The sequence below is a fragment of the Schistocerca piceifrons genome, chromosome 7 (assembly GCF_021461385.2).
Source record: "Schistocerca piceifrons isolate TAMUIC-IGC-003096 chromosome 7, iqSchPice1.1, whole genome shotgun sequence".
Classification (NCBI taxonomy): domain Eukaryota; kingdom Metazoa; phylum Arthropoda; class Insecta; order Orthoptera; family Acrididae; genus Schistocerca; species Schistocerca piceifrons.
In genome coordinates, this window is record NC_060144.1 from 399,239,945 (window position 1) to 399,263,848 (window position 23,904).

A 23,904-nucleotide genomic window follows, 5' to 3' on the forward strand; every position below is an offset into this window, starting at 1 on the left:
AATAAGATAGGTAATCATGCCGTCAAAGGTGCCTCCCGCAATGTCACTATTGACTCTTGAGCAAAAACGTTTGGCGACGATCACTATGTAAGAATACTAGTGAAACCCACAGTAACCACTCTAGGATCTTGTAGACCAGCGAAAGATGACGGATACAATAAACGTTCCAAAGTAGCGTGTTCTCGAGTGTACTTTATATTGTTGATCCACCAATTCCAGTAACACAAAAGATTGTGGCGTATTGTCTCGTACTGCTATTACATTTCTCTGAAAAGCAAGTCATTCAGACAAATTGTACACTCATCTTCATTCTACACACTGCAGAACTGATTTACTCTTTTTGTCCGTCTACACCGTAGAACTTTTTCACTCGTTTTGTTCTATCCTCCACTTGATTTATGGTTAAAGAAGCTACTACAGAGGCTATAAACAAGGAAAGAACAGTTCTACGATAGTTTGCTGTAACTTACATGTTTCGTTCTCAGAGGAAGAAAAAAATATATGCACTTGCTGATATTTACTTTGGTTTTTGTATTCTTGTATGTCTAAGTTTTTGTCGTTACATGTTGTTAGAACATCTTTGTATTTATAAAGATTAGTTATAACTCAGTTATTTATATTTTGACTAGAGAAAATTTTAGTTACTGAGTGAGAAACAATTTTATGTTAACTGTATGGTGTAAGAGCATAAGAAATAAGCTTACTGATACTTTGCATGCAATGTGTTCTCATATTACTTTCATTATGCTATAATTAAAGAGAATCCGTTTTACTTCTTTCTCTCAGATACTGAATGGATCGTACACAATGTTCAATATGCTGTACCAGTTCCAGAGGAAGAGGTAATGTCAGTCATGGAAATGAATATTTGAACTGGCGGATGACAGACGTCAACTTCTTACTGCTTTGTATTAGTGTAGTTTAAGTAAAGATAGTCTACCACAAAATGTGTAAAGAAACTAATTTTATGAAGATAAAACGTAAACAAGCAGCGTCGTTGTCTAAAATTCATTTATAGTAATCCTCTCACTGTAGTTTTCATTGCCTTAAGTTGAATAATTGCTCCATTACGTTTGTTTCATTCAGGACTGTAAAGAGAAGCCTTTGCTCATTATGAGGACAAGTAATTGTTCCGATGACCTAAAGCAGGTTCTAGCACAAAAATACTATCGGCAAAACTGCTTATGAAAGCAATAATGGCATGAGACCGCGTTCTGCGAGACAGTTGGTACGTGAAGTACGCTCAAAAAACAAAAAGAGAGAAAGAGCGCTGTCTGTGGAATGGTAGACGTTCTAGTCCTCCTCAGGCAGACAGTTTAGTGTCATCACTCATCGTATGTCATCAAATCAAGGTGAGGAACTAGATATCTCGTGCGTTAAGTTATTGGGTTCCAAGCCGTCTGGCAAAGTTTAAATGCCTTCCCCCTGCACATAAGGGAAATGAATTCCGCAAGCCTGTCCGGTCCATTCATTCTCTGTAACCTTTTGCCTTCCTTTCTTATCTGCAGAAACATAAAACTGAAGGTGTCTTAATCTTCCCTGGCATTCACTGAAATCTTTATTTCATCCTCGTCTGTTCTGTCGTATTTTTTTCAAGTGCCACATGGTTTGAAAATTACTGAAATTATGAAAGTTGTTATTGTTGCTTTCCATGAATTCCGTAATCATAATTTTTTAGGTTTATCACTATTGTTGTAACCACAAATATTGTGATAATTGTTGCTGTATGATTACAAATATTTGACAGAATGATGCTCCACAAACAATGATCAACTTGAAAAGCTTCATTTACAGGACGTCCTACACTTGAAGGCTCAACATTAAGCGGACGTCAGAGGCTCCTAAACTAAGTTTTTCGGGTTAAGGAAATTATTTCAGGTAATATGTTCTTGAATGAAAAATGCATGATAGTTACGCGTTTGTAAACTGCCTGTGTTTCGTAACTAACGACTGGTCCCTGGGTAGAAAATAGTGGCCCTACATTTATAACTTATATAATATTATAATCGTCAGGGGCGTCTACATTGTGGATTTTACCAGTGTTTAGGAATCTAGACTAGTTGTCGAAAATTGAATATTACTCTATTCAGGAATTTGTAGCGATGCTTTTAAAGTATGGCGAAACTGCACCCAGACAGTACAATTAATGTACAGAGAAACATCTAGTAACACACGAACTGGAGCCCCCAATCGTTACCTTGATTAGAAATTTGCGGGAAACTATACAGACCTGGCCAACGTTCTTGACAGTTTTGCGTGCAGTAGAGTTTGACGAAATAATATTGGATCGTGTTTGAGAGAGTTCATCGATAACATATTCGTCAATATTCCCAACAAATATAAATTTTGAAGAATACAATGTGGAGGGTACCCCAGCAAGTACAAAGAATGATCGAGTAAGCAGGTTTCAGATGTCTGTGTCATTCTATAACAGGCAACACAGATACCTGAGAAAGTGTGGCTAAATTTTCTGTGCCACTATAACGCACGCATTGATACTAGCGATCAGTTTGAACAGTTGATATGAGCTTAAAATAGTTTCTTACGGTATTAAGCTGTTTACATCAAATAAAAAGCTAAAAACACCTTTCCAAACAATTTTTCTTCATCTCGTGATACTCAGTTCAGAAATCTCTACAATATGTGTAATTGTGGTTCCAAATGCTTGAAACACCCTTCGTAAAAGCGCGATGTACGAGATATGATCAAAAAATAAAGGGAGTTTTTGTGTTTTTTTTTTAAATCATTATATATTCATCGAAATGAACTTTGTCTCCATCAAAGTAATCCCGCTTAGAAATAACACTTTTCTGCTAACGCTTTTCTCAATTTTGGAAGCACTTCTGATTTCGTTATGGTGTTCAGCACCTTCAACGATTCTGTTTTTACCTCATCAATGGTAGCAAAACGACGTCCTTCCTAGTTGTTTCAGCATAAGGAGTAGAAAGAATTCGCAGCAGGCCATGTCCGTTGATTACGGAGACCGAGGCAACAAAATGGTTTTGCTTTTTGCCAATAAACACTAACAAGCATTGAAGTTTGGGCGCGATCATTATAGTGATGCAATTTCTACAAGTGGTTTTGCCACAATTCTTGTCGTTTTCTTCGGATTGCATCATGCAAACAATGCGTAACTTCAAGTTACTAGTCCTTATTAGTATTGGGACAAGGTGGTTACTTCCGAAGTACCGTTATCCAAGATGGCGGCGATGACGTCATCAACTGACACCAGTTGATGACGTCATCCAAGATGGCGACTGTGAAGTCAGTTGGTGATGTCATTCAAGATGGCGACCGCGACGTCAGCTGATGACTCAAGTACCGTTATCCAAGATGGTGGGAAAGTGCCACCCCCCCCCCTGCCACACCCCCCTGGTGGGAAATTCAAATTCCACCATGACAATGCAACTTCTACTAATCAAAGAATACGGTGGGAAATTCAAATTCCACCATGACAATGCAACTTCTACTAATCAAAGAAAACGGTGGGAAAGAAAGCGCAGTTGTGGTACCTCCACTAATCCAAGTCATCTGACCACCACTTCTTCCTAGGGTTTGGCATGAAATTTGAATTTTGACAGTAAAGAAAGGTCAATTGGGCTATCTCTTTTAACCTATGAAAATGGCGGGAAACAAAGGGCACTTGGACTACCTCCACTAATCTAAGTCACCCGACCACCAACTCGTCCTAAAAAATGGTGGGAAGAGAATTCAGTCTGTGCTGGGCATAAGTCTTCATTTTGTATGCACTATTTAGTTAAACAATATAGACACTACAACCATCCAGTGTAGTCACCTTGGGGACCAGAATCCAACTGACCTAGTACACAGTACTACCACCAGAGGGCACTAACGCCCACTCCATGACATAATTCAAGATGGTGAGGCCAACAATGGGAGGAAACCGTGTATTCACCATGAGGTCTGGAGTCCAACTGGTCTAGTACACAGTACTGCCACCAGAGGGCACTGTTGTCTCTTCCCTGACATAATCCAAGACGGCGGTCTGGTGGTGGAGAGAAAGTGCCTCATAACTGAAAATTCAAGGGTATACTGTTTATTTATAAAAGAAATCAGTTTGTGGGGGATTGATTTCTCTTGCTCATTATTCTCTGCTGTTTGGAAAGATGTAAGTCTTGAAAGAAGTAATTACATTGAGCAAACAAGATGCATAACCTAATGTTTCTGCACTATACTCCAGGAGTCTTAACCTGATGGTTGGTTCTTTGTCAGCACTTAACCTATTGTTCAGTTACATGGTTCTCCATGTCACCCCCATTTCCTTAAACTATTCTATTGCCTTTGATACATAATTAAGTAATTAGTTATGTCCTTCCTCCGTTTTGTGGTACAATTCTCGAATTTCACATGCATTTGAACGCCATTTATGGAACATTATTGTTTGTCACCCACCCCTTTAACTTTTGTACTGAGTATTACATAAAAATTATCAAATTAACCAAGTGTTTTGCACTTAATCTCCTGTTCTGCTCCATGTCACCTACTCACACTCACCGTCCCCTTAACTATTGTACCACTAAAACCACGCCGAATTAATGCAAATTAATTAACTCGCCAAATGCATTCTTCATTGTGGTCGTAACATGGCACCATATCCGTCACGTGCTACCCTTCCTGCTTTCAACATATGCAAATGTTCTCACTGCAATGTAGAGACTCCTATATCTCAGCACAAAGGATGTTGTGTGAATGAATCGAGCATCATGATTGGCTCTTACCGAATTTACCCTCCGAAATACTGATGCAGCCGGTGTGGAAGCACCAACCGACTGTTCTTTCTCTCTGCAGACGAGACTTTCATTGGCCAAAAAGCTATTTTACACAGATCGCCATATTGCATTGACAATTAGATCTTGCAAAGTGCCCCTACATATCGTCAAATACAGAAAGACACTTACTCAATTACACTGCTTCCCTGCTGAGGACAGGAGCATGAACATTAGAGTGTGAAACAGGTCTCCAACCCAGCAACATATCACTGCATACCGTGTTGATGCAGTAAACATACAATTCATATCCTGCGTCAAACAACATCACCTGTTTTTACATCATTCATGAAGACAGACAGCACCGTATATACTCCTCACATCAGTAGATATTTTCCCGCAGCCAACGGTCACAAGTCATCCACTCCCAATGCTCAACCAGAGCGCCCTCAGCGCACCAAAATCACTCTTAGAAATGTTCTACAAATTCAGTCTCGCTTCCCCTTGGCACAAACGTGTTACTCATTTTGGTCCGGACCAACTTCCTTGCTTGCTCACTTTTCTGCACTCATCTCCAGACTCTGTGATTATATGAAGACATGTATATTCACATGATTTGCTAGAATATCACACCATTTATGCGGTACTTCTCGATATCAAGCACACAGTTGTATCTTAACGATCACTCGCGCAACATAATTCTGAAGTGGTAGACAGGAAATTATTTCTCCAGAAACTCGAAACATTAGCTAGGTGGAGGGTGCTCTAAACCACTGGAACTGGAAAGTAATCCAGTCTGTGAAGACTTTTACATGAAAAATCTGGACAAAAGAAAATTAGAGTAAACTGATATTTCCACTCACTGCTACCAATGCCGTGATGTAACAGATTCCAAATCATCCCTATCATTTACAAAGTCAAATAACATGTTTCACATGTCTAGAGTGCCAGGAAAAGTGTCTTCCACCTTCGAGATGCATACACAGCAATCGATATTCGAAAAACTAAATAAGAACACGAAATGTGAAGAAGCAGTCAACAAAACAATTTACATGGGCGGGAATAATGGCCCGGTGCAAAGACATGTCCATATTAAATCTTCTCAAATTTCCATTTGATCACGAAAGATATCCAACACATATTAAGTATTAGTTCGGTATTAGGTCGTCTAGAGGTCAACCCGGTTATGATGTCTACATTCCTACGATCCAACAGGCCTCTCCATTCAGACAGAGCCTACTGATAATTGGAAATGTGAATCATCTCCACACAAGTCACACCAAGGACGCACAGGTAGAATCACCATCCTAAGAAATTAGTCACATTTTTATTTATCCCTGTACTTACAAGTAAATGTTACAATTGCAGTGTCAGTTGAACGACATTCCACAATGAGCGAAGTATCGGAAATATACCCTGTTGACGGCTGTAGCACTGGAAATAGAAATATCAGTACCATTCTTATGACTTGACATACTCTTCCCTTTGCTACCACAGTACTCGATGTCAAATCCACGCCTTCCTTATGAATGGACATAGCCATTTCCTTTCCACATGTTGGAACACAAACACATACTTTATAAGCCTGATGTTCAAGGCGAAACTATCACTCACCCCCTACTACTAAGTATAATACTTCGTCCCTAACCGATCACTAGCGATATGAATTAATATTGTCCGAAAATCAACGATGGGTGGGCATGTCTCATAAGTTTTTCTTCCGAGTGCTACCACCATGCCTTAGAAAAAAAGGTTTAATCGTCTTACAAACCGCCAGATGTTAAAAAACCTGATCCCATCAACTACTGTACGTTATTGTCACAAGCAGTCTTGGTTCTATATGTGCACACAAGTATCAATGTTAAAAGCTATAAGGGCTTCATAAATCCATGTATGGCATTACCTACAAATCACATGGTTTTTCCAGACAAATACCGAGACAGTGATAATAGGGGCATATATTATCAGACCGGCAGTTCGGTTACACGTAACCTACGATGTAACCTCGTCATACAACCGCTCTATTTTGAAAGTGATTTGGCTAAGGAATGTGGTATGAAACCAATATTTGCAACCCCTCACGCTACGGCTACTAGATATTTCTCCAGTATTTGTGACATATTTTGTCTCGATACTATGTCAGAGGTTCTGCATTACATCCACTGAGTTATAGGTGATGACTGATTGAGAAGCATCACAACAGCAGTAGATGGTGTGCTGAATGAGGTCATAAGAAGTGTACAATAGCTTTTCAATCTCTAGTGCTACGCTATCCACTAGAAATGATCTCTATGATTTGGAATCAAGACTTTCCATTCAACCATATACTTGCATTGGATCCTGTGGAGAAGCCCTCTAATTAATGCCGTCACTAGTGAATCATATTTCTCGCACTCTCATGTCTCGAAATGAGTCACCCTTTGAAAACCTAGATGAAACAGTAAAACTGGTTTTAGTAAGCCCCTACACATCCTGCAATACCTCCCATTTCTACAGCTTTGCACATGTGATCATTCCAATTTAAGTAGGAACTGAGAAGAAATCGAAGAAAGCCATACCCACCACCATTTGCAACCTGTGTAGAAACAGAACGACCTGCGTTAGTGCGACAGGACTATTTTGACTATTCGGTGGAAATGCACGCATTTTGGTACGTTTTCAAACCAGATACAGATACTACAACCCAAAGCATATCCGCGTCCATTCAGCTATATGAGCCCAACATGCTATCATTGTTATTCTGTACCATCCAACAGAAAAATATTATGAAGTGTAAAAGCTCCACTAACTTCATCCAATATAGAACTTACGTAGGCACCACATATATCGAGATGACGCATGGCTGTGGTTGGAGTCCAGTGCAGAGAGAGATATGTCGCAATGCTTCCCAGAATAGCACAGGGTGCATTCCTCCTAGCAATCCTAATGGGACAGCCCATCTGTCACTGAATTCACACATGAAGCTACTGCTGCTGCAGGTGTGGGACAATTCTACTAAATATACAGGTATCGATCCACTGCAGAGGCCAGTTTAAAGTTTCATCATCTGTACTGTAGGAGGACATTCGTATCTCGTGGACTATACTGTAAATCGCAAGAGACGCTCCCTGTGTCCCTGTCTCGCTGTGTGAAACTATTTTTTTCTGCTGTAGCACGCTTTGTACACTGCCATTTTGTTTCTTCTGCCACGACTCCGAGGTCGCTGTCAGATTCTAAACCGACATTAAGACCTTCTGATCCATGGCCTCTCGAAGAAAACTAGAAGTCACACAGTGTAAATCATATTGTTACTGCGGCTACCATAACACACAACACACACTGGATGATTTTAAATTAAAGACAATTACAACATAAGGAAACTGGAAGTGTTTGGTCACGTTGTGGAGAGTTTCCAAACTACAGTCCTAAGGTGATACATGAGCTCTACGTTTAAACTCACCTGTCATAGTGATGGTATAGCTGATGACTCTACATTCCATTTCGACTGATTCATTATATTGCAGTCACATGTGCGATAACTGTTTCAGTGTTATCCACTCTAGAAGGTGCTGTACCTCCAGCAAAACTCTTTCTCCAACTGAAACAAGCGATGTCGGTCAGTCATTATTTGGTAACCAACAGTGTGCCAGTGGAAAGATGAGATGGAAAAGACACCATCGACGTACTCTAATAATAAGCATCACAGTTGATAGCGTGAACAATTTTAGCAATTTTACATTAATTTCAACACCAACCAATGATGCGACAGCATGTTTCCCATTCTAAGTATCATAGATAAACCACCTCTTCTCCACTTTGCGAGTATTATTGAGAATGTGGATAGATGATGTTCATTCTTTGTTAATTCTCGAGCGCATACACCATCAAAGTATATCAGACAGCGCTCTACATATTTCTAACACCTCGAGCATAGTGCTTAATTTACTATCTAGCTCTATGCTGATGGGAGTCACAGAGCATTCTCGCAGTCTTAGGGTAAAATTAGAGACTGAAAAACCCCCAATGAGACTGTCATTGACCAACTCGATCTGCAGCACCGTCACCAATTTAATCTGCAACCGACCAGAAGTGGACCACTACATTCCACGTCTCATGAATGAATGGAGCTTACCAAGTCCTCACCCATTCAAATGCACAAGATTCCTTGAGATGCCCCATGTTGAGGAGGTTAGCACTCCTTATTGATTTATAGTAACAGATCTGAAAGTGTCGTGATGTAATAGCTGACAGTTATGTAATGTACAAGCAGCTTCTCAACAATCTGACCACAAATAACATATTATCAAGAACACTGTTTGGATTTCTGAAGGGTTCTGATATCGAGAAGGCTATTTACACCTACAGTGAAAACGTACTTAATTCATTAAATAACAAATTACAAGCAGCAGGTATTTTCTGTGATTTGTCAAAGGCATTTGATTGTGTGAACCACAACATCCTTTTAAATAAATTAGAATTCTACAGTGTCATGGGCAGTGTTGCAAAATGGTTCAAGTCATACCTAGCTAACAGGAAACAAAGGGTGTCAGTACAAGGGACTAGTGAATTAAGTCATCAGTCATCAACAGAATGGGAAGAAATTACATGTGAGTCCCACAAGGATCCATCTTAGGGCCTTTGCTTTTTCTTATGTACATTAATGATCTCTCATCAGTTACACTGCCAGAAGCAGATTTCGTTTTGTTTGCAGATGACACAAGTATTGCAATAAATAGTATGTCGAGTGTAGTTCTAGAAAGATCTGCTAATGATGTTTTCATGGATATTAATAAATGGTTTAAAGCCAACTCACTGACATTAAACTTTCAAAAGACTCACTACATGCAATTCAGAACCTGTAAGAGGTTTCCACCCAGCATATGCATAAAGTATGAAGAAGAGCAGATAGAAGAGGTTGACAGTCTTAAATTCCTGGGATTACAACTTGATAATAAATTCAGTTAGGAGGAGCACACCACAGAACTGCAGAATCGCCTTAACAAGCCTGTATTTGCAATTCGAGTGTTAGCAGACATAGGAGACATAAAAATGAAAAAGCTTACATACTTTGCCTACTTTCATTCCATAATGTCATATGGTATAATATTTTGGGGTAACTCTTCAACTCAAACAAAAGTTTTCAGAGTCCAAAAGCGTGTAATACGTATTATTTGAGGAGTAAATTCATGGACATCATGTAGAAACCTCTTCAAAGAACTGGGTATACTAACCACTGCCTCTCAGTATATTTACTCCTTAATGAAATTTGTCCTAAATAATATATCTCTTTTTCCAACAAACAGCTCAGTTCATACATACAATACCAGGAACAAAAATGATCTGCACAAAGACTTAAAAGCACTTACATTAGTTCAAAAAGGGGTCCACTACTCAGGAACAGTCATCTTCAATAATTTGCCAGCAAACATAAAAAAATTTAGTTACAAATAAAGATCAATTTAAAAGGAGCCTGAAAGACTTACTAGTGGCCAACTCCTTCTACTCCATTGACGAATTTTTTAATAGAAACAAATGATGTATATATTCATACTATTAGTATTGTTATTTCAGCTAAAAAAAAAAAGTTGACATGTTCCACATCCACAAGGATCTCCTCAGCATGGATCTATGAAACGAAAAACTAATCTAATCTAAGAAGTACAAGAAATTGATGATTTTTATGTGCGTGGAGCTCCAGGCGGATGGAGTTCGACGCATTTTTACACAAATCAACCAAGTTCTCAATTTTAAAGTATTATCTGAGATGCTAGGACCAGTACCTGGAAGGTAGCGTTGTTCACATCCGATCACGGTTCAGAAATTATACTATGCCTGCCTCAACGTTATATAAAATGATCGTTAGTAATGGGGAATACCTCTTACAAGGAAACAGATAAACGCATAGCAGCAGTGTCTGAATGTAAAAATTACAAGACATTCTGCCACTAAGTCTGTAAACAGGACATCTGTCAGGTAAATGTATAACCAGGGATTGCAGTGCCCCAAAAGCACCTATCGCCAACTTAGTTATGAAGCTGAAGTCTTGATTTTACACCCAAGATGCGACAGAAGAAAGGAGTACATCACATAAATCATAGTTCGATTAGAGGAATGTGTAACTTCTTATCACTCATGAGATGTAAGTCCTCTGATGACCGACCCGTTTACCGTTAATGATCACAGGTAGACAGTGCTTAAACCACATACATAACACATGGGTGTATATGAGTAGAGCGTAGGCTATGTTACATGACCGATGCATCCTGACAGAACAGTGGAAAAATTGACCTGCAGCAGTTTCTCCCTCTCTGGAATGCATCATCAGTCTACCATTAAATCGTGTCTTGTTACACCTCCATCTCAATCGATCATCCCTTCCACTAACAAAAAAGTGAACGTCATCTGAGCACATTCACAATGATATGGTCAAAGTGAAGAAGGGGTGGTTTGGCTATGATACTGAGAATGGGAAACATGCCGTCACATCATCGGTTGGTGGATAACACTGAAACAGTTATCGCACATGTGACTGCAATATAATGAATCAGTCAAAATGGAATGTGGAGTCATCAGCTTTTCCATCACTATGACGGGTGAGTTTAAACATAGAGCTCATGGATCATCTTAGGACTGTACTTTGGAAACCCTCCACAACGTGACTTACTCTTCCAATTTCCTTATGTTGTAATTGTCTTTTATTTAAAATCATCCAGTGTGTGTGGTGTGTTATGGTAGCCGCAGTAACAATATGATTTACACTGGGTGATGTCTAGTTTTTTTCGAGAGGCCGTGGACCAGACGGTCTTAATGTTGGTTTAGAACCTACCAGAGACCTCTAAGTCGTGGCAGCTGAAACAAAATGGCAGTGTACAAAGCGTGCTACAGCAGAAAAAAATAGTTTCACAAAACGAGACAGGGACACAGGGAGCATCTCTTGCGATTTACAGTATGGTCCACAAGATACGAACGTCCTCCTACAGTACATGTGATGAAACTTTAAACTGGCCTCGGCAGTGGATCGATACCTGTATATTTAAAAGAATTGTCTCACACATACAGCAGCAGCAGATTGATGTGTGAATTCAGTGACGGATGGGCTGTCCCATTAGGATTGCTAGGAGGAATGCATCCTGTGCTATTCTGGGAAGCATTGCGACATATCTCTCTCTGCACTGGACTCCAACCACAGCTATGCGTCATCTCGATATCTGTGGTGCCTACGTAAGTTCTATATTGGATGAAGTTAGTGGAGCTTTTACACTTCATAATATTTTTCTGTTGGATGGCACAGAATAACAATGATAGCATGTTGGGCTCATATATCTGAATGGACGCGGATATGCTTTGGGTTGTAGTATCTGTATCCGGTTTGAAAACGTACCAAAATCCGTGCATTTCCACCGAATAGTCAAAATAGTCCTGTCGCACTAACGCAGGTCGTTCTGTTTCTACACAGGTTGCAAATGGTGGTGGGTATGGCTTTCTTCGATTTCTTCTCAGTTCCTACTTAAATTGGAACGATCACATGTGCAAAGCTGTAGAAATGGGAGGTGTTGCAGGATGCATAGGGGCTTACTAAAACCAGTTTTACTGTTTCATCTAGGTTTTCAAAGGGTGACTCATTTCGAGACATGAGAGTGCGAGAAATATGATTCACTAGTGACAGTATTAATTAGAATGCTTCTCCACAGGATCCAATGCAAGTATATGGTTGAATGGAAAGTCTTGATTCCAAATCATAGAGATCATTTCTAGTGGATAGCGTAACACTAGAGATTGAAAAGCTATTGTACACTTCTTATGACCTCATTCAGCACACCATCTACTGCTGTTGTGATGCTTCTCAATCAGTCATCACCTATAACTCAGTGGATGTAATGCAGAACCTCTGACATAGTATCGAGACAAAATATGTCACAAATACTGCAGAAATATCTAGTAGCCGTAGCGTGAGGGGTTGCAAATATTGGTTTCATACCACATTCCTTAGCCAAATCACTTTCAAAATAGAGTGGTTGTATGACGAGGTTACATCGTAGGTTACGTGTAACCGAACTGCCGGTCTGATAATATATGCCCCTATTATCACTGTCTCGGTATTTGTCTGGAAAAACCATGTGATTTGTAGGTAATGCCATACATGGATTTATAAAGGCCTTATAGCTTTTAACATGGATACTTGTGTGCACATGTAGAACCAAGACTGCTTGTGACAATAACGTACAGTAGTTGATGGGATCAGGTTTTTTAACATCTGGCGGTTTGTAAGACGATTAAACCTCCTTTTCTAAGGCATGTTCGTAGCACTCGCAAGAAAAACTTATGAGACATGCCCACCCATCGTTGATTTTCGGACAATATTAATTCATATCGCTAGTGATCGGTTAGGGACGAAGTATTATACTTAGTAGTAGGGGGTGAGTGATAGTTTCGCCTTGAACATCAGGCTTATAAAGTATGTGTTTGTGTTCCAACATGTGGAAAGGAAATGGCTATGTCCATTCATAAGGAAGGTGTGGATTTGACATCGAGTACTGTGATAGCAAAGGGAAGAGTATGTCAAGTCATAAGAATGGTACAGATATATCTATTTCCAGTGCTACAGCCGTCAACAGGGTATATTTCCGATACTTCGCTCATTGTGGAATGTCGTTCAACTGACACTGCAATCGTAACATTTACTTGTAAGTACATGGATAAATAAAAATGTGACTAATTTCTTAGGGTGGTGATTCTACCTGTGCGTCCTTGGTGTGACCTGTGTGGAGATAATTCACATTTCCAATTATCGGTAGGCTCTGTCTGAATGGAGAGGCCTGTTGGATCGTAGGAATGTAGACATCATAACCGGGTTGACCTCTAGATGACCGAATACAGAACTAATACTTAATATGTGTTGGATAGCTTTCGTGATCACATGGAAATTTGAGAAGATTTAATATGGACATGTCTTTGCGCCGGGCCATTATTCCCGCCCATGTAAATTGTTTTGTTGACTGCTTCTTCACATTTCGTGTTCTTATTTAGTTTTGAGAACATCGATTGCTGTGTATGCATCTCGAAGGTGGAAGACACTTTTCCTGGCACTCTGGACATGAGAAACACGTTATTTGACTTTGTAAATGATAGGGATGATTTGGAATCTGTTACATCACCACATTGGTAGCAGTGAGTGGAAATATCAGTTTACTCTAATTTTCTTTTGTCCAGATTTTTCATGTAAAAGTCTTCACAGACTGGATTAGTTTCCAGTTACTCTATGGTTTAGAGCACCCTCCACCTAGCTAAAGTTTCGAGTTTCTGGAGAAATAATTTCCTGTCTACCACTTCAGAATTATGTTGCGCGAGTGATCGTTAAGATACAGCTGTGTGCTTGATATCGAGAAGTACCGCATAAATGGTGTGATATTCTAGCAAATCATGTGAATATACATGTCTTCATATAATCACAGAGTCTGGAGATGAGTGTAGAAAAGTGAGCAAGCAAGGAAGTTGGTCCGGACCAAAATGAGTAACACGTTTGTGCCAAGGGGAAGCGAGACTGAATTTGTAGAACATTTCTAAGAGTGATTTTGGTGCGCTGAGGGCACTCTGGTCGAGCATTGGGAGTGGATGACTTGTGACCGTTGGCTGCGGGAAAATATCTAGTGCTGTGAGGAGTATGTTTACTACATCGACATGTTACGTGGTGATATGTTGCTGGGTTGGAGATCTGTTTCACGCTCTAATATTCATGCTCCTGTCCTCAGTAGGGAAGCAGTGTAATTGAGTAAGTGTCTTTCTGTATTTGACGATATGTAGGGGCACTTTGCAAGATTTAATTGTCGATGCAATATGGCGATCTGTGTAAAATAGCTTTTTGGCCAATGAGAGTCGCGTCTGCAGAAAGAAAAAACAGTCGGATGGTGCTTCCACACCGGCTGCATCAGTAATTTGGAGGGTAAATTCGGTAAGAGCCAATCATAATGCTCGATTCATTCACACAACATCCTTTGTGCTGAGATATAGGAGTCTCTACATTGCAGCAAGAACATTTGCATACGTTGAAAGCAGGAAGGGTAACACATGATGGACAAGGTGCCATGTTACGACTGTGAGGAAGAATGCATTTGGCGTTATTCGGCGCTAGTTTCGTAAACAGGTTATATTAGGGCATGAATTTCCATACGTAAAAGTTGAGACCTTTTCGATAGTGAGTCGTCATATGGACATTTCGTGGCAATGTGTCAATCCAGCTGGGGCAGGTACGCAGGGCTGGACGTAGCCTGCATGTTCTGTTATGATCACAAGGGAGATGGCAACCTTTGTTATTCTGGACCAGATTTCTACAGCACGTTCTGTGATGTCAGTATCTATAGGTGTAGCATCAGCAACAGTAAACACACGTGCTGGCCTTAGGCGTTTCATCTATGAGATCGGTTTGAGCACACCTTATAGTTCTGTTGCGACGTGGACAAGGGTGTGAACTGTACATCACATGATCGGCGAGAACGTGACGGCAGAGGAGGACACGCTGCGGAATCGGGCCACTGTGAGCTGTCTGGTTCCTGCAGCCCTAACCCGCTAGCCTGAGGGGGGGTGGGCCATGGATGCCAGAGTGATGCTGTGGCAGCTGTGGCTGGGAAGGGGTTGGGGTCGGCGGTGGCGGCTTTGCCGGCGGCCATCGAGTTGCAGGATGTGTTTTTTACTTGCGATCTTTTGTTTAAACTGTATTCCATCAGTTTCACTGACCAATAGGATGATTCGAATTAAAACCACTACCCTATACACGATAAAAGTATCGATTTAATTAATTTGCATAATATTTTATATCAAAGTGGTGTTATCAGTACAATAGTTAAGGGGAGGGTGTGTACGAGTGTGTGGCATGGAGCAGAACAGGAGGTTAAGTGTGGAACACTAGGTTAATTTGCATTATTTTTATGTAAAATGCAGTACAGAAGTTTAAGGGGGTGGGTGATAAAGAAGATTGGTGCAGAAATGGCGTTCAAAAACATGTGAAATTCAAAAAGTGTACCACAAAATGGAGGGAGGACATAACTAATTACTTAATTTGGTATCAAAGATGATAGAATATTTTAATCAAATGGGGTTGACATGGAGAACTACTTAACAGAACAACAGGTTAAGTGCCATCAAAGGGTCAAACATTAAGTTAAGACACCCAGAGTATAGTGCCAAACATTAGGTTATGCAACATGTTTGCTCCATGTAATTACTTCTTACAAGACTTACATCTCTACCAACAGCAGAGAATGATGAGCAAGAGAAATCCATCCCCCACAAACTGAATTTCCAGTTATGATGCCCTTCCTCTCCACCACCAGACCGCCATCCTGGATTACATCAGGGAAGGGATGACAGTGCCCTCTGGTGGCGGTACTGTGTACTAGACCAGTTCGACTCCAGCCCTCGTGGTGAACAGACTGTTTCCCGCAATTGTTCCCCCCGCCATCGTGCATTATGTCAGCGAATGGACAATAGCGCCCTCTGGCAGCAGTACTGTGTAGTAGGTCAGTTGGACTGTGGATCCCATGGCGACTACATTGGATGGTGGTAGTGCCTGTAATTGTTTAACCAAATAGTGCATGCAAAATAAAGACTTATGTCCACCACAGGTCAAGTCCTCTTCCCGCCATTTCCTCAGACGAGGTGGCAGTTGGGTGACTTAGGATAGTGGAGGTAGCCCAAGTGCCCTTTGCTTCCCGCCATTTTCATAGTTTAGTAGAGATAGCCCAGGTGATCTATCTTTACTGTCAAAATTCAAACTTCACGCCAAACCTTAGGAAGAGGTGGCGGTTGGATGCTTGTATTTGTGGAGGTACCCCAACTGCACTTTCTTTCCCACCAGTTTCTTAGATTAGTAGAAGTTGCATTGTACTTTTAGAATTTGGGCTTCCCACCAGGGGGGTGTGGCGGGGGGGTGGGGGGGGGGGTGGCAGGATGGGGGATATGGCAGGGGTGCACGGCACTTTCCCCCCACCATCATCAGCTGACGTCACGGCCGCCATCTTGGATGACATCATCAACTGACTTCATGGCCGTCAGCTTGGATAACAGTACATTGGGGCAGAACCGCCTTGTCCCACTACTCTTATTGACTGTGCGACCATAACACAGGAACTCGTGATGCACTGTCCCATTGTAATTGACGAAAACTGTGTCGAGAACCTTCGCATGTGATCGAACTTATCGAACTTTTTTGCCTTGGTTATTGAGGCATTTTCCACTGGGACGATTCGACGTCATACCCATGTGCCTATGTTTCATCACCTGTTATAATCTTCTTTAGAAGTTCTGGATCGTTGTCGACTTCATTCAGCAATTCTTGAGCATTTCATGCCCCTAACATTCCCAAAACACCCAAGAAAAATTGCTTGGCATGAGCCAAAGGATTTGCCGACATCATCAGCAACCCCTCTGATTCGACTTTCTTCCAGAACCATTTTCTTTACTTCTTCAACACTTTGAAACGTTTATACCAGTTTTAAACTCTCGTATTACTCATAGTAGGTTCTCTTCAGCCACAGTCAACATTTCGAATGTGGTGCTGCACTTTACTCCATTTTTAAAGGAAAATATAATGCAAATTGTTTGATCCATCTTTTTCGAAAGTAATAAATCGCCAAGCACTCGAAAACACGTATAACCTTTTCGATTGTTAAGAAGAAACTAAATATCGAAAACAGCTGAAAATGCAGACATACGTCTCAAAAATCTATACCAATAAGTAAAAAATATTTCTGAGAATTGGATGTATAAGGCCTGCGAAATTAAAAAATTCCCACTACTTTTTGATTGTACCTCCTACGTAGCTCAAGATATAGTGGAGGAAGTGAAAGTCCTAATGTGGTGGTGGCGGGAGAGATGTAACCCTGAGTCTTCTTACAGGCGAATGATAGAACAAGAGTAATTTGTATAGCAACGAAATAATTATGTAACATATTACATCTAATAAAAATATTCACTTGTGTTTTGGTTTGTACTTATTGTGCATGTGGAGAGCCATATGGAGAGACGACACGTGCCTTCATCATGAGACGGCTGACACAGCTAGCTGGGAAAGACGTGGTAGGACACAGCAATAAGTATTTCATCCTTCCCTGAACACGTGTAGACTTCCACATATCTTCTATTTTAGCGCAACAGGCACGTTGTGAGATACAAGAATTTTTGCGAAAGATAATATCTTGTAATCCCCAGCAATAACTAGCGTATCTGTCAGTGAATTTGAAGGATAGGGAAATATATTCAGCGTTTAACTACAACTAGGGTGAAATGTTTTTCCTTTAAATTTGATGTAGAAGACATAACATTGTTATTAATTTCAAGTAGTGTTTACAGCAATAGTGATGGGATCCAGAAGATCAACTTGTGAATTCCATGGTTGAATTACTGTTATGCGATACATAACTAAAAGTAGCTCACATCTGAATCAACAGCTACACTCCCTACTAGTGCCGCCTGATTGCAGGACGTGAATTACAAACTGGGTAGCAGATTTTACAGAAATTGTGAGAAAAATGGCGAATGTGAAAAGAAATATTCGGAATTAAATAAATATGTCTTGGATAAAAAGTAGGAAGTACTTCAAGTGGTAGCTATTTGCTGATCAATAATCTGAAATTTGAAGGAAGTTGTGCTATAGATGGTAAAGAGTAACTGAAGATGAAGAAATTTTTAAAAAATTAAAGTGATGAGGACCTGAAGCAACTACATATGAAGAAAAAGCTTTTGGTCTCGAATAATTATCGTAAAATGTCGTATAACAGAGATCACAAAATTATATTCATCCATTTCCAGGATTTCCAAAGCAAGTAGGAATGAAAATAAGATGACTGATTACTGTGGTGGACAGCGACTAATTCTAGTGAACCGGCGGCGGCTGCACAGCGATTTCCGGTTCAAGACGCGGTGGCACAGTGCATTTAACAGTACAATGAGAGTGCAGTACAGAAAATCCAAGTACAACGAAAAAACTATGGAAACTTTTATTTTTAGTTTTGCTTGATATTGGGCTGTTGGAAGCGAAAAGATTTGCTTAGAACAGTGATTTCTGGACACGTGTAAGGGAATTTTGTGATATGAGGAAATGTTGTTTCCGTAATATTAACTGTGTACCAATATTAACACATAAAATGGGAGAACATGTCAAGGACGTTTTGACAAGCTTAAGTGAACAATTTAAGGCATACAAAGAGGCTAGATTCGAAAAATTAAATATTAAAATGGCACAATTAAAGTTAGAAATCAGTGTTGAAATATGACAGTTAAGTTCCGGACTTGATGGAAAGGTTAAATCCCTACAGAAAGCCAACTTCAGATTAAATAACTAAATTTCTGAGATAATTAAGCCAAATAGGTCCAGCAATGTATTTGAGTCATATCTGGAAAAGACTCAGACAAATCAATCATTATAAGAATTAAGAAAAACTGTATTGGATTTAAAATACGTCTGACCATATTTAAGCGATGTGACTTAGCTGGAATCAGTTTGGTAAACAGTTTAAAAAGCAAATACTGACACAAAACAAGTCAAAAAATCTGCTGAAAGGGAATATACAGAGATGCAAACCTGATTCCAGACGATAGCATAAGATTAAATGCTTTAGAACAGTACAAAAATCCAGATGAAGCTACTATGTCAGGTTCCACTTGATCTACACTGGAATAACATAAAATGATTTAATTAAACAAAAAGTTGAGGAAAGATAGAATCATCTGTTAGTACACCTCCTTCATAAGGTGAGCCCAAGAAAACAATCGGAATTTGAAGACTGTGAGGAGTTAGCAAAGACTAAGTAGGATGCAAAAAGAAAGAAATATAGAGAAGGCTGTGGTACTCCATCCGAATTTTTGGAATTTCGTGTAGAGCCCAGGAAACGTTTAAGTGAACAACTCCCAAAATTTAAACTGGAAGGAGATGTACATCCAACTAATGTTCAAGCCATTGGGACGATAGTAAAAAGTAGATATTTTCCTCCATTACTTGGAAGGGGATGCTGTCAAGTGGGGAACTGCACATTCAGAGAAATTCACTTCATGGAGCGACTTTCAAGAAAAGTTTCAAAAGAAATATTGATCACCTATCACACAAGACAAATTAGCACTCACCAGTATCTGCGGGCATCTACTGGTAGCTATCCTTCAGCCTTATGCCATCTGCCTCATAACATTGTTGCTCTTGGTATGGCCCATCACTCATCTGGTACCTGCACAAAGAACCACTTTAGTGTTTATCTGTCTTTTATTCATTTATCACTATTTCATCAGGACCCATCCTCGACACTACCTACTGCAGGTTACTTAATACACAAAGTGGCACAATATCACAGTCATTTGTTGTACAAATTGGTTCAAGTGGCTCTGAGCACTATGGGACTTAACAGCTAAGGTCATCAGTCCCCTAGAGCTTAGAACTACTTAAACTGAACTAACCTATGGACATCACACATATCCATGCCCGAGGCAGGATTCGAACCTGCGACCGTAGCGGTCGCGCGGTTCCAGGCTGAAGCGCCTAGAACCGCTCGGCCACTCCGGCCGGCTGGACAAATTGCCTGTACTGGCCAGGATGTAGCAGGAAGTAGCGTCATGAAGTGGCTGGTTATAACCACATTCCAATTCAAACTAATGCACGCTGTATCTCACAGTGGAAAGTGATGTAATACGTTTTCATTATCGTCATTCAGTTTAATGCTAATGAGGTGGAAAACGGACTAACATTATGCAAGCAAAATGATTAGGATGAGTAAGTCAGTGGGGTGCAAAGTGTGGCAGGAGTGGAGTGAAATAAAGTATGTATGCCAAAAAAGTAGAAACGTAGTGTAGACAACAAGCATTCTGCTAACGATATGGATAAATGTCATATTAGGCTGCAATATATTTGTTATGTACAGTGCAAAGAGATATTCACTTAATGAAAACTTCCCTTCTGTCACACAAAACTGGACACCTGAGCTAGGAAGGGGAATTTGAGGAAAACTGTTCTGTTCCTGTATTCGATTTTAAAAGGAGCAAAAAAAAAAAAAAAATCGTGTGGGAACCAGTCAGTGTAGTCTAAAAAATGGCATAATATATTTTATTTTTAAGAAAATATGAAGCAGCATTCACGGTTCATTCAGACTAAAGGTTGATTCATAGATATTATAAAGTGAATGACTTGTCAAAGCCGTAGCGTTATCAAAGAAAAGTTCCATTTAGTTCAGCGTGATTAGATACAAAATATCTAGCACTGACTAAGAAGAAATGAATGTGAAATCTTAGCCTTGAGCTACAGGTCAGTCCAAAATTCATCAAATTATACCTTTTCGTAGAGTTCAATAAAGCTATTGAGCTACAGGTCAGTCCAAAATTCATCAAATTATACCTTTTCGTAGAGTTCAATAAAGGTATAGATAACAAAACCATGACACAGAATCCTCTTGTTCAAGATGGCTTTGGATAGTTACATCAATTGTCTTATCCAAATGAGGGGCATTTGAGGCACCCATCCAACAGTAACTGTATTCCAGTCGTTACCCTATGCAACCATGTCAGAAATGTGACTCATAATAGCAGGAAGGTGAAATAAGTGCAAGCCCTTGCATCTTTTATGCAGTAATAGTGGGAGTGAAAAGACATGAGAAAAAAATCTTAAGTTAGTGGTTGGACTTTGAATCCACATGGAACGAACAGAGCACCAATATTAGTTGTACTTATGAAGTAGCTATCTATGTGGCAATGAAATACGACAAAAAATAAATTGATCCAATGCATGATAAAGCCAGAGATAAAATTGAGAGTCCGTTTTCGTTGCTAATTCATTTCTAGACTAGTCTCTTTAGTGCATTCTAGTGCCATATTCTGTGGCCAAACTTGTTAGCATTGTTTCCAGGACATTCCAAGTGATTTCAGGTGCGTTTGTCTAATGCAGCCAGTTGTCATGTAACACAAATTCTCTGGTGACATGAGATTAACAGAGGCCCTACAAGTTTGCCACAGCAGTTTTGTAAGTGCTTCTTCCAGCAAGTCTAGAATGTCCCCTTTGTATTTGTTGATGAAGCACTGGAGTGGACAGATTTGGTAAAAAAGGAGAGAGAAGGACACTTTTGACTTCTACTTTGTTTCAGTCAATACTAATGCCCCACTCTCCTTTTGTATTTACCTTGTTGCCTACCTTTGAAAAAATTACATTTTCCCTCATTATTTTCATTTTAACAGCACCACACTAGATATCTATTTACATAATTTATAGAACGAAAATGTAAATTTGAAAGAATTATTACATACATATTCACCCCAAACTTTAAAGTCCTTCTTACCTTACTTGCTCCACATTTCAGTACTACTCTTCGAACTACAATTTTTGCTGTAAAATACTTACATGAAACATACTGTTCAGAATTAAAATAGTTACTGAAAACTGAGAAAAAAATTTCTTCATATCAGAAGCAGAAACCATGTTTGATCCTTCCACTTGTTCATTAAAATACCTTATTCTGCTATTATAGTTATATTTTTCATCTAGATTTCAATTGTAACATCTGTCTTCTATTTCACTGAAAGCCCTATTTTCTCACTGTGCAAAATTCTTCTTCTCATTTTCTGAATATTCATATGTGTCAGACTTAATTACATCCTCTCTTCAAAATTCATGAAATTTGTATACAACTTTTTTGTCAAATTCATCACATTTGTGTTCATGGTTTTATACATTACACATTCCTAAAAGATAAGTATTTGTTCCCCTAATTCTGCTGAAAAATCCTTTACACTCTTTCTTTACGTTTACTACAAGCTTAAAATCAGCCTGTAACCTTTATTTTTTAACATATTCCTTTACAGATTACTTACGTCAAAACCTTATTCTCCAAATTCTTAAAAATTCTTGCTTGGTTTTCGTCTGTCTATATTTATTACAAATTTTTAAATGGCCTTGCTTTATTTTATGTGACCTTTATTGATTGTAGCACCTTTAAGCATCTTGATTAATGCATTCTTAAAGGTAGGCCTTTGTTTTCCTAATCTCTATACCAAACTTATCTTTACTTTCCAGTTAGTTGCATTTTGAGTTACATTACATTTTGTGAATTTATATAATTATAAACACTTTCTACATTTATAATGTGACATATTTAGACAAAACCTGTCTCTTAACTGAAAATCGATCACTTTCTTTTAAAACCAATATCTATACTTCATAAAGACTCCATCCAAATAGGCGCTGGAAGCCCCAATGGTACCGACAGAAGACATTTCTTCCTCAGCGACCAGGCATCACTGGATGCAAATGTAGAGGGGCATCTGGTCATTCACCAATCTCTCAGCTGTTGTCAGTTTTCATGACCAGGTCCACTACTACTAGCTTTTATTCTTTCAAAGATATTGAAATACATTGTATCATCGGATGCACCTAATTTTTCTGACATCGCAGATGTATTCAGATTTGGATTAATATTTCAGTGTAAAGTATTATGGACTCAAAAAGGTGTAAGAAGCTGTCTTTCAGCTTGTCTAACACTCTATCATTTCTTGGAGCATTGCCTCCTGCATAAAGGCCATGTGAAGAACAACAGTCCAAATTACCAGCTTCAGGATTAACCCCTTTCTCGTGACACTTCTAATCTGTGTAACTGGACTTGCTCGTACTGCCGGACGCCGACTGCATCGCTTCTCCCTGAGACCTGGGCTCACTAGTGTTCAGCCATACAACAAATCCATCTCTCCTCAATACCAGGCCTAGGTGAACGAATAGCTTATGTACATACACAAAACGTTACAATGAATAAAACCAAACCTAACAGTTTCAATCATTACCAGTTAATGAAAACACCTGAAGTAATCCGCCTGTTCCAATCAACATATAGAATAATATAAATGTTGCTGATGGATGATGACATTCAATACTAAATTACATATAACTTCTGGTATTGTTAAAGTTGAGGGAACGCTTTATGTTGTATATGATTGAAAATTTTTAAAAAAATGTTATTTATAATTTTGATGCAAATTTATTTGTTTCCATAATAATAAAGAAATATTCTTCCTAGAACTGAACACTCTTTTACTTCACCAACTGTTGTTTCTACAAATCACTTTGTCAGATTCAGATAAAACATGCTTGTAAGATCATGTCATAGATTATGGTAAGATAACTAAAAAGAATAGTGCTAGTTCTTTATCCACTATAAATGTTACGAACATTATTTAAAGACTA

General features: G+C 39.3%; 1 protein-coding gene across 1 annotated transcript in view; it reads left to right on the top strand.

Annotated features, from left to right (window-relative positions):
• LOC124804612 (odorant receptor 43a-like) overlaps positions 1 to 895 on the top strand; it is a 68,646-nt gene extending 67,751 nt beyond the window's left edge. Inside the window, exon 5 of the mRNA XM_047264810.1 lies at positions 787 to 895. Within this exon, the coding sequence (XP_047120766.1) occupies positions 787 to 846 (60 nt within the window). The 3' untranslated portion in view covers positions 847 to 895. The remainder of the gene's footprint in view (positions 1 to 786) is intronic.
• Positions 896 to 23,904: the final 23,009 nt, after the last annotated feature.